General features: G+C 38.0%; 1 protein-coding gene across 6 annotated transcripts in view; it reads right to left on the bottom strand.

Moving 5' to 3' along the window:
* Positions 1 to 3,536: 3,536 nt before the first annotated feature.
* The window catches only part of CLCN5 (Cl-/H+ antiporter 5), a 185,753-nt gene continuing 177,676 nt past the window's right edge, over positions 3,537 to 11,613 (bottom strand). For all 6 annotated transcript variants that reach the window (XM_037057708.1, XM_037057709.1, XM_037057712.1 and 3 more), the window contains one exon: positions 3,537 to 10,185. In XM_037057708.1, coding sequence (XP_036913603.1) covers positions 10,095 to 10,185 — 91 coding nt within the window. In that variant the 3' untranslated portion in view covers positions 3,537 to 10,094. The remainder of the gene's footprint in view (positions 10,186 to 11,613) is intronic.

Below are 11,613 nucleotides of genomic sequence, written 5' to 3'. Positions count from 1 at the left end.
ATTTTATTTTTGTTTTTGCTATATCAAATGGGATTTTTTTTCTTGATTTCTGCTTCTGCTGATTCATTGTTAGTATACAAAAATGCCTTTGATTAGCCCTGGCTGGTGTAGCTCAGTGGATTGAGCACGGGCCTGCAAACCAGATGATCACGGTTCGATTCCCAGTCAGGGCACATGCCTGGGTTGCAGGCCAGTTCCCGGCAGGGGCCAGTTCCCAGCAGGGGATGCACGAGAGGCAACCATACATTGATGTTTCTCTTCCTCTCTCTTTCCTTTCCCCTCTAAAGATAAATAAGTAAAATATTTTTAAAAAGAAGTTTAAAAAAATTCCTTTGATTTCTGGATATTGACTTTGTAATCCGCTGTTTTGCCAAATTCACTTATTAGTTCGAGCAGTTTTTTGGTAGAGTCTATAGGATTTTCCATGTACACTATCATGTTATCTGCAAACAATGCCAGTTTTGTTTCCTCCTTTCCAATTTGAATGCCTTTTATTTCCTTTTCTTGTCTAATCGCTGAAGCTAAAACTTCCAATACTATATTAAATAGAAGTGGTGAAAGTGGACAACCTTGTCTTATTCCTGATCTTAGTGGAAAATCTTTTAGTTTTTGCCCATTGAGTATGATGTTGGCTATAGGTCTTTCATATATGGCCTTTAGTATGTTGAGGAATGCTCCCTCTATTCCCACTTTGCTGAGTACCTTTATCATAAAAGGGTGTTGTACCTGGTACATTTACACAATAGAATTCTATGCTGCAGAAAGGAAGAAGGAACTACTACCCTTTGCAACATCATGGATGGAACTGGAAAGCATTATGCTGAGCGAAATAAGCCAGGCGGTGAAAGACAAATACCATATGATATCACCGTTAACAGGGATCTAAACAAAACAAACAAGCAAGCAAAATATGACCAATGACACTCAAATACAGAACAGGCTGACAGGGTCCAGAGGGGAGAGGGGAGAGAATCATAGGGGAAAAGGGGATGGACTCACATGAACAAGTATAAAGGACACATGGACAATAACTAAGGGTGGGGGCGGAAATGGGAGGGAGGCGGGGAGCATGGGGCGGGGGGCAGGCAGGGTTGGGAATATAAGACAGAAAGCTGTACTTGAACAAGAATTAAATTAAAAAATTATTTTAAAAAAGTTCTATTACAAAAAAAGGGGTGTTTTACCTATCAAAAGCTTTTTCCACATCTATTGATATGACCATGTGGTTTTTGCCTTTGCTTTTGTTTATGTGGTGTATTGCATTTACTGATTTGCGGATATTGAACCATCCCTGCATCCCTGGGATGAATCCCACTTGGTCATGGTGTATGATCTTTTTGATGTATTGTTGGATGCGATTTGCCAATACTTTGTTGAGGATTTTAGCGTCTATGTTCATCAGCGATATTGGCATGTAGTTTTCTTTCTTTGTTGTGTCTCTATCTGGTTTTGGATTTAGGATGATGCTGGCTTCATAAAAAAAGTTTGGGAGTTTCCCATCATTTTGGATTTTTTGGAGTAGTCTGAGAAGAATAGGGATTAGCTCTTCCTTAAATGCTTTGTAGAATTCTCCTGTGAAACCATCTGGTCCGGGGCTTTTGTGTGATGGAAGTTTTTTGATCACTGCTTCAATTTCATCTGCTGTTATTGGTCTGTTCAGGCTTTCTGCTTCTTCTTCATTGAGTTTTGGAAGATTATATTTTTCTAGAAATGTGTCCATTTCACCTAGGTTTTCAAATTTCTTGGCATACAGTTCTTCATAGTAATTTCTTACAATCCCTTCTATTTCTGTGGTATCAGTTTTAATCTCTCCTCTTTCATTTCTGATTGTGTTTATTTGGGTTCTCTCTCTTTTTTTATTGATGAGCCCACTTAAAGGTTTGTCTATTTTGTTTATCTTTTCAAAAAACCAACTCTTGGATTCATTGATTCTTAGAGTTGTGCTTTTAGTCTCTATGCCATTTAATTCTGCTCTAATCTTGGTTATTTCCTTCCTTCTACTTGCTCTGGGCTGACTTTGTTGTTGTTCTTCAAGTTCTTGCAGGCGTAGGGTTAGGTCGTTTGTTTGAAATGTTTCTATCTTCTTTAGGTAAGCCCGTATTGCTATGAACTTACCTCTCAGGACTGCCTTCGCCGTGTCTCATAAGTTTTGAGTTGTGGTGAGTTCATTTTCACTTGTTTCCAGAAACTTTTTGATCTTGACCCATTCATTGATTAATAGCATACCATTCAGTTTCCCTGATTTGGGGTGTTTGGGTTTTTTTTTCTTGGGGTTGGTTTCTAATTTCACTCCCTTGTGGTCAGAGAAAATGCTTGGTATGATTTCAATTTTCTTGAATATGCTGAGGCTCGTTTTGTGTCATATCATGTGGTTTATCTTTGAAAATGTCCCATGTGCATTTGAAAAGAATGTGTATTTAGTTTCTTTGGGATGAAGGGCTCTATATATATCAGTCAAGTCCATTTCATCTAGGGTGTTGTTTAGTGCAGCTATTTCTTTGTTGATATTTTGTTTGGAAGATGGCAGTTATTTTTATAGACAGATGTCCTTCCTGAAATGATACCAAGTGAGCCAATGGTATTCAAGTTCTTGGTAGCAACAAGATGTGAAGTCATACTACTGTAAATGTGATCAAATATCAACTGAAGGAATGCTCAAATGAAAACTTGTACACACAGCACACTGCCTTACTAGTGGTCTGGCTAACAGAGACAGGGACAAGTAGGAAAGACAAATCAGATGCAGAAAAATATACAGTAAGAAAGTAGGAAAGCCATACTTTAAAGTACAGTAAGTCCTCACAATGTCACTTACAGGTTCTGTGACTTTAAGTGAAACGACATATAACAAAACCAATTTTACCACAGGCTAAATGACATAAACCAGTTAAGCATCTCATCAATGTTATAATGAAAGGATGTTATTCAAGGATCTGCTATATAGCTTTCCTTTGTTTTCTGTTTTCTAGAGTGGTATGAAAAGGAAATGTTTGGTTATTCAACTACCTCCCTGAAAAGCCCCCTCCTTGGTCACTTGAGGGGGTTCCCAATATACCATAAAAAGGGACATACTAATCCTACTTGATGGGTGATTGAAGAACATTTCAATCACCCATCATACTCCTTGTAAAAACTGACAGTAGGTAGTCAATGGCCATATCAAAGCCCATAATCTTACATCATTAAAAGCTCAAAAAGAGAGAAAAACTACAGCTCCCAGTTAATTCTCATGCTATCAGGAAAGTATCACCCATGTATGAGGCAGGAACACTTAAGTAGTCATAATAAATGAGGTATCTGGATTCTTTCAGAAAACATAAGCTGTCCCTCACTTGTCTCTTTATGGTAAAAAGTATTACTGAATCTGTAAATGTAAAAATAATTAGTTAATAAATCTTTTTAAACAAGTAAGCTTTCTAGTAGTTTTCCGTTGCCTTTTATACTATCCTCTCCCAACCCTCGTACCCTGCCCCCCTTATTTTATGATTAAAGATCAGGTACAAAATTGAGTCTTCAAAAACACACCAGACACCAAGTTGAATAAGGCTGTGCTTTATTACATGCATAATTACAAAATCTGTGCTAAGTGGAAATGTATAAAGCAATGGCGACCTGGGTTTAAGCCACACAGAGAAAGGGCTAAACAATCCCATTAAACCTTTTGCCAATGTCCATTCCATTGCCTTTAACATGATTGTTTCCTTTTCATACAATTTGCATAGCACTTACTAGTCAAAGTACTTTCCATTCATTGTCTCAATTTATCCTCACAACAACCCTGTGAGGTAGGTAGGGCAATTAACACTATCCCCATTTTGCAGATGGGAACACTGAGGCACAGAACGGTTAAGATCTTGAGGCTAGTTAGTAGAAGCATAAGGAATAGAAACCAGGTCTCCTAACTCCCCAGCCCATGTCTTCCTTTTTAGACTGCTGTTATACATGACCAAGGAATAGAATGGAGTGAGCAGGACTCACAGCTTTGGTACAGGCTGTGCCTATGAATGGGGACCAACATCTCAAAAAGTTAGAATAAAGCTAAGAAAGCATGACTATAGGGTTCGCAACACTCAAATAAATAAATGCTCTGAACAGCTTAGCACCAAGCTTCCTGTGGAAACTCAGGCTATATTAGTTTTGGTTGGTGCTAGTTTCTGTATGCGTAGTTGATGTCTACAGATTAGCTTCAGCAAAACTTCTACCAAAACTTAGGAACTAAATGTTGAATCACACAGATTTTCTTTGGCTACTGCAGTTGGAGCCTGCCCTACAAATGAGCTTATTTCACAGATATTCATATAGTGGTCCATGGGCTAAACCCTCTGATCCTCCTAGCCTCATTGGCTCACCCAAAGGGTGGTATTTCTCCCATAGCCAGAAATGAATGGTTAGAGGTAAGAGCAGGATGCTGGTCTTGGTCAAATGAAGAAGAGTTACCATCATGACATCAATGCCATCCTTAAGTGATATGACCAGGGTACTGTCTGTCAGGCTCAACTTCTTTCTGGCCTGTACCTAGTTATCAGCAGCATAGCTCAAAAGATAGTTTAAAAGAACAAAATATTAAACACACCATTTTATCTAGAATAAAATTAATTCTTAATCATTACATAGTCCCAAAAGAACAAATATATATTTAAAAAGTATATACTTATTAAAAAGCTGAGTACTAAAAAGGCAGGACAATGGAAGAGAAAGGAGGGAGAAGCAATAAAGTAAAATGGAGGAGAGAAAAGGAACACTCTTAAACAACCATATGTTTTGAGGTACACTCAATAGGATAATGAGGCTGAAGATTTCCGCCCTTATAAAACCATCTCAGGCCATTCCCTTGTCCCCATTTTGCAGGATGGCATTTCACTTACCAAATCCTACCTAGACTGGCTCTGACTTAATAGGTTTGAACTAGTAGATTATAATAAGGTTTAGCAATGAATATAAATCTGACATCAGGATGCTAAAGTCCTTGATACTCCCAATAAATACCACTGGCTTTTGCCCCAACAGTGGACCAAAGCTCCATTGGCCCTATCAACTCAGAGAATTATCTTTCATTCTCTATTTTCAGAATGATCCTCTTCTTTCTCCAAGGTTCACATTTGAAACATTATGCTTGTAATAATTGAGAAAGTTTAAAATTTAGAGGAGGGGTGAGAGAAAGAGAGAGGCAGGGGGGAGAAAGGGAAAGAAGGTGGGATAGAAGGAGAGAGGAGAGACAGATCATTTTTTAAACCCTCATAATGTTATACCATTACATGCCTTTCTTTAGGCAAGGCATTCATTCACTCCATGAGTGTGCAAACAGAGGCTGAAGACCCTTTGGCTGGAACTTAGAGGTAGGAATGTATGACTGTGGGATTGGGCTGGGTGAGTCCCATGAGGCCCCATCCAAGAAATGCAAACTCCACACATCGAATACTTTCTTTCTTGGGTGATTACTTTCACAGTGGAAAAACCAATTTTGTTTCCTACATCACTTGAAAACTTTGCCTATTTCCAGATGTTCAGAAATGAGACTGTGGCCAGCAAACGTTTGTGGAATAATCTGAATTTGCTAATACCTACTATTCCAAGAACTTCTCTCCTCAGAGCAAACAACTGAAATTGAAGCAGAGCAAAGTTGAGTGGTCACCACAGGTATACTACATTGATTTCACTTCCAATTTATACAGCTCCCTGGGCTCTGATCTGAGAAGACTTCACCTTTTTCTTTCTAATATACAAGTACATACTGGAGAGGCTAAAAATATACTTTTAAAAATATTTTTCTATCAAAATTCAAGACAATGTACCAAAAAGCTTATCATTTAGGCAATGGCAGTAGTAGCTCCCTTTCTGCATGAGTAAGTGCCTTGCCCTATGTCAGCCCTTTCCATAAAAGCAGACTCACTCCAGCTAAATCCTTTTGCTTGGAATGCCTGATCTTTGAGAGACTATTTGACTTATTGTTACCTTGAGGCACATGATCAAGTGGTTTATAAATGCCAGAATATATGGCTGGCCTTCCTTCCACCATCTTATACAAACTCATATATTTTCCTACTATGGCTTTTCCATTATCATAACTCTCCATTCCCTCTCCAAAGTAAATACAGGCAATCCCAGAAGTGGTAAAAAAAAAAAATCAAGGTTTTAGGATAGTTAAATTCAGAGCACATATATAGATATCTATCTTTTAAAAGACTCAATATTCTATCTCCTGTTTACTTTATAAATTCCTAATTTTTCTCAGGGTTTTCAAAAGCTCAATACTCTGTGCACTGTCATGAAAGATGCTCTGCTGTTTTCTCTGAACTCGTGTAGGTAAATACTGCGAATGTAGGTAAATCAATTCTTCACAGTGCAACATGGTCAGTCATCAGTATGTACTCTGGCAATATACAATACACTGGCTATTTAAAATTCTCAATATTGTCTTCACAGTCATTAAAAACTCAGCTTCAAAAATTGCACTCCTTATAATTTATTTTTAAAAAAGATACTGTGGGATAACAAATACACTTTCCTTCTCATCACCCAACAGAACCAATATCAAGACCCAACCAAGATGGGTGATTTAAATACGTAAAACATACAGCAACAATTATGTTCCATGATGAACTTGATTGCATGCTAAGTTTTTAACAACATATTTACTCCCTCCACACTTGAAGAGTTTCATAACATGATTGAGAATTACTTAACAGCCTTAGACCATACCAAGTTTCCATTACTTCATCATTCTCATATTCAAACACAATTGAAGGCTGACTACAGAAATTTACACTGTGCTCTGCTTTTCCTGTAAAGGGTTCAAATTCAGCCTTTTCTACCAAAACAATTGAACTGCTTTGCAGTTAAATCAGCAAATTAATCATTTGCTCTGCCAGCTGGCAAAATCAAAGTTCAGATTATTCACCAGAGAATCTTTTCTGTGCACTACACCACCTCTGTTCCATAGCTGTGCTGAGCCAGAATGATGCCAGAGCCAAAAAAAGAAGGGGAGAATCTGAACCAACTTCTAAACACAAATGATTTTGAAAGTGGCCATTACTTAACATTTTCATTCCCCTGATTCTTCCCTCCAAAGGTATAACTAATCATCTCTTAACTACTTGGGCTCCTTTAACTTCTTACATTGAAGATCTGAACATACAAAATATAGCAGAATTTTACAAATCTATAGACTCCTTTAATGGCTAGATGTCTACCAGATATTTTTTTCTTGAAAAATCCTGAAGTATTTATTAGCATTATTTTGTAAATCATTCCCTTGTATTGGACTATTTTCTTTTTTAATACCAAAATAGACTAGTTTCAACTCATATTCATTTTAAAATCAAAGATTATCTAGTCTTTTGCCATTGAGGTCTGTGGCCCTTTGAGGCTACTGACAGATTTCCCTATATCAGCTTTGTTTGTTGGTTAAGTATGTTTAACTGCTGAATTAGCAATGTCAGAACATTTTCCTTTGCCTCAAGACAAGAAACTGAGTGTTAAGATGCTGAGTGAGCAGTCTACAGGAACTCTAGCCACAATTAGCCAACCTTGAAGCCAAACCATAGGATTAGACATATAATGGATATCATACAATACAGCTGTTTCTAGCATGTTACAAGACTTCCTGAGAAGCTGAGGTTAATGGATGAGATTTATCAGGAATGAGGTATCAGGGATATTATACTCTGGAGGGCCAATTGGTGCTTAGCATCTAGAACGTTTACCTTGGCACAGTGTTATCTGATTTTTTGAATTTAGTCTTTGAAGTAGCACCTTAACACTGGCTCATCTAAAATTAAAAATGGAGCCTAGAAGAAACACAAAGGCAAACTTAGACACCCTCCACATCACTGCTGCACTATGAAATCCAACAAAAATCTTTCATTGTTATCTAATACCAGAAATACTAACATTTCCTGGTTTGCAAATTTTTGTTGGGTGGCTGATAAGAAAAGTTAGGTAGTGAGCCAGAAATATACAGACAAGAACTTTGGTTTCTATACAATATAGAGGGGTGGAGAGTAAAATAACCACATCTTATGTGAGAAAATCAGTGGCATGGAAGGGACAAAAGATGTAAAGTCACTGAGTCATGGCTTTTATACAATACAACCTAGAGAGTTTTTCTTTTCATTAAAATGCTAGGGTGATATACTTAAAATAAAAAACTCCGGTGACTGCCTTAATATTTTAAAGATAAAAGTCAAAATAGGCCTTGACTACTTAGGTCTGGTCAATACCATAAATTCAGATTTGGGAAAGATAAGAACTAAGAATAAAAAAAATCCTAGAATCCAGGACCAAAAGCTCTTAAAATGAGGTATGAGGTGTTTAGGGAGGGAAGGTGGATGGCTTGGAAATATATGCCAAGTGACTGCTGATTCTAGGCCAGAAGGACGGAGAGCAGTGCTGGGAAAACACCTGTAAAATGGGAAAGGCTGAACTTTTACCCCTGCCAGTTAATTCTCACTGCTGTGGGCACTGGTGTGGAAACTGTGGCATGGCAGCAGTGACTGGGTTACAGAGCAAAGCCAATGGCTATGTATTACCTCTGGTCCATGTGTCATAAGATTACTGAGGTTTGGTTTACAATTTAACTAGCCCTGGGAATTATTTTTTCTAATAGGAATGATTAACCAGGCAGAATGTTCGATCCCAAAGAAAGGATTGGGGACTGAGGAGTAGGAAAGGACAAAGAATGGAAGAGGAACAACTGCACGTGGGTAAAACTGTAGAAAATTAAGCAGTGGTTGGAATGGTGGTGGCTCTGTAATTCCACCAGGTGTCCCTAGACTGTGATATTTTCTACTGCTGTTAAGGTGATAGGAAATTCAGACAGGCACCTTTTCAATTGGATACAAGCACCTTTGGTGTCACCAGGCCTTGTCCACACCTTGGATCTTAGGATGGTTCTTCATTTTATTTAGAATTCTAAGGAGCCTCAAGGGAATCACAGCTGCCTATTATGTTCCAATGTCTTGAATATACTCCAAGCCAAAATTCATGTTCACAGGGACAACACTGCCCTGTTCTATGTACTTAACACTGACTGGGAGGAGGCATGGGCATCCAGTTATGTTAGTACTGGTTGTCTTTATGAAGGAATGCATGAGAATGCAGATACAGCTTAGAATCTTCCCTAGTTTACCAGTATGCAGCCTAGACTTGGTTCCTTGTACTATCCTTACATATTCCAGAAGCCTAAAGCACCATCACTCACGGAGGTGGCATCTGGGTAAAAGGATGAGTTGGAACCTCATGAAGTTTTAAAACTCCTAGTCATTGACTTGCTTAGAACTTCACTAATCATTCATCTGGAGAAATCATTTCTTGCTTCTAACAAATTCATAGCAAAGTCCTTGTCTACTAGCTAACAAATACCATCTGGAAAATTACCCTTCTTGCAGACAAGGAGAAAGCTCTATAACTTATCTTTGTGCACTTGAGAAGTACCAGAAATAAGCAAGCTATAAAATCAACTTCTCTAAATTCATTTAGAGAAGATTAACCAAAGCAGCACTGTCTTATAATAAGATATTAAAATTAACATATATATACGCACACAAACTAATAATGCTAAATATTGTAATAATAGGAACAAGATAATATTTGAAGTGAATTTTCACAGTCTGGAAAATACCATTACTATTTCCCTTCTGGCTTTCTTTTCTGTGATTGGAAAAGTAAAGCCACTTAATTTACACTTCATCTTTCACCAATGATAGTTAGAGTCCAAAAAAAGTGACTTTCATGAGTTTCCTGCAGGCTATTGGTCAGGGCAGTTGGAACTTTTCTTGCATAGTTTTCAGTGATTGCATACTGGCTAACAATTATGTTTTAAATTTAAAAAATATCTTAAGAAAGAAAAAGAATTAAACCACAGCAATCTTGTTTAATCTTTCATGAAATCTTCTTAATACAACATCACAGAAGCCTAACTGCACATTCTCCTAAAGAGAAGATTAGTTTCCAGAAATTATTATGTAGTACAACTGGTTAACTTGTAGGAAAGAGACAACACACTAATATAATTTCACCATTCAAACATGGGAAATGTGTTTTGGGTACCAAGTCAATAAAATATATCCATGGTTTGCAATGTCCTTCTTGTGATTCTAGTTGAAAAGAATGGAATCAGGATCTTGGTTCGCCATCTGTGCTATATGCTTTAATACATCCTTCTTGGTAATGATTCCAAGCAATCGCCTAAAAGACAAAAGAAGACAACAAAACAAAAATAAATCTGTAGTCAAAACACCATTCTCAAAGGTAACACTTTTCCTCCTCAGTCTTTTCAACTTTGAACACTACCTACACCTATAGATGATGAGATAACAGGACTAGAATACACATACCAAGCCTGTGGGAAAATGCATGGGTCCCTGAAAGCACTGCAAGCATTACTGCCTCTAGGTCTGAGATCCTGTTATGGTCTCTGGTTTAAACATTCTTCTCTGCATACATGAATCTTAATTACCTTTTGCAACCCAGTTCAAATGTCCCTCTTTCAGAACACCTTCCCTGCTTCTACAAGCCAGCAATAACTGTGCCCTCCTTCCAGCAACATGTTCTGTTTCACTCGTCTTGTTTGTGCTATATGCACTTATATGTTCTTAGTGTCCCTATAACACTGCATACTCTTTGAGGGCAGAGAAGGGTTTTATTCTTTTCTGTGTGTCTCCCCAGAGTCCAACGGAATATATTCTTATATAAAGTAGGGATTCAGTAAATATTGAGTGAATTAGTTAGGAAAACTCCCCTTCCTTATTTAAATCCTCTAAGACATCTGGGAGTTCTGGCCAAGATGGAGGCATAGGTAGAAACTTTTCACTTCCTCACACAACTAAAAGGAGGATAACAACAAATCTAAAATCAATAATCAACAAAAATGCCAGAAAATCAAACTGCATGGAACTCTGACAACCAAGGAATTAAAGAAAAAAATCAACCAGAACAACCAGACCAGTAAGGCAGTGGACCATGTGGGCCAACTCAGAAAAAGCACGATGAGGCTGCGGCTGCATGGGTGGGACTGACTGAAGGTGAAACAGAGACTCAGAGCTGACTGTGGACGATGACTGGGGTTGCCACAGTGGGAGAAACTCCCAGTCTCACATGAGAGTCTGTTGGAAAGTGCACTAGAGACAAACAGGTGAGCTACACTGTTCCCTCTCTGGCCCCTCCCCCAAGAGGCAGGGGCACAGTGCAACAAAGAGGGTTGTCCTTCTCAGGTGAATACCTACGGCCCCAACTCCTTACAACTTATCAGGTATACAAAGACAAACAAATATGGCCCAAATGAAAGAACAGAGCAGAACTTCAGAAAGAGAACTAAGCAATGAGGAGGGAGCCAACTTATCTGATGGAGAATTTAAAGCCCTGGTAATCAAAATGCTCACAGAACTTATCGAGCTTGGTTAAAAAATAAAAAAAAAAACACACACAAATGAACAATACCCAAAATGAAATAAAGCAAAATATTCAGGGAACCAACAGTCACAGGAAGGAAACCAGGACTCAAATCAACAATTTGGAACAAGAGGAAAAAATAAACATCCAACCAGAACAGAATGAAAAAACAAGAATTCAAAAAAGTGAAGAAAGACTTAGTAACCTCTGGGACAACCTGAAACA

Source organism: Sturnira hondurensis, unplaced genomic scaffold (genome assembly GCF_014824575.4).
Source record: "Sturnira hondurensis isolate 20B ecotype Veracruz unplaced genomic scaffold, ASM1482457v3 Scaffold0009723, whole genome shotgun sequence".
NCBI lineage: Eukaryota > Metazoa > Chordata > Mammalia > Chiroptera > Phyllostomidae > Sturnira > Sturnira hondurensis.
This window is presented reverse-complemented; position numbering and strand designations above follow the sequence as displayed.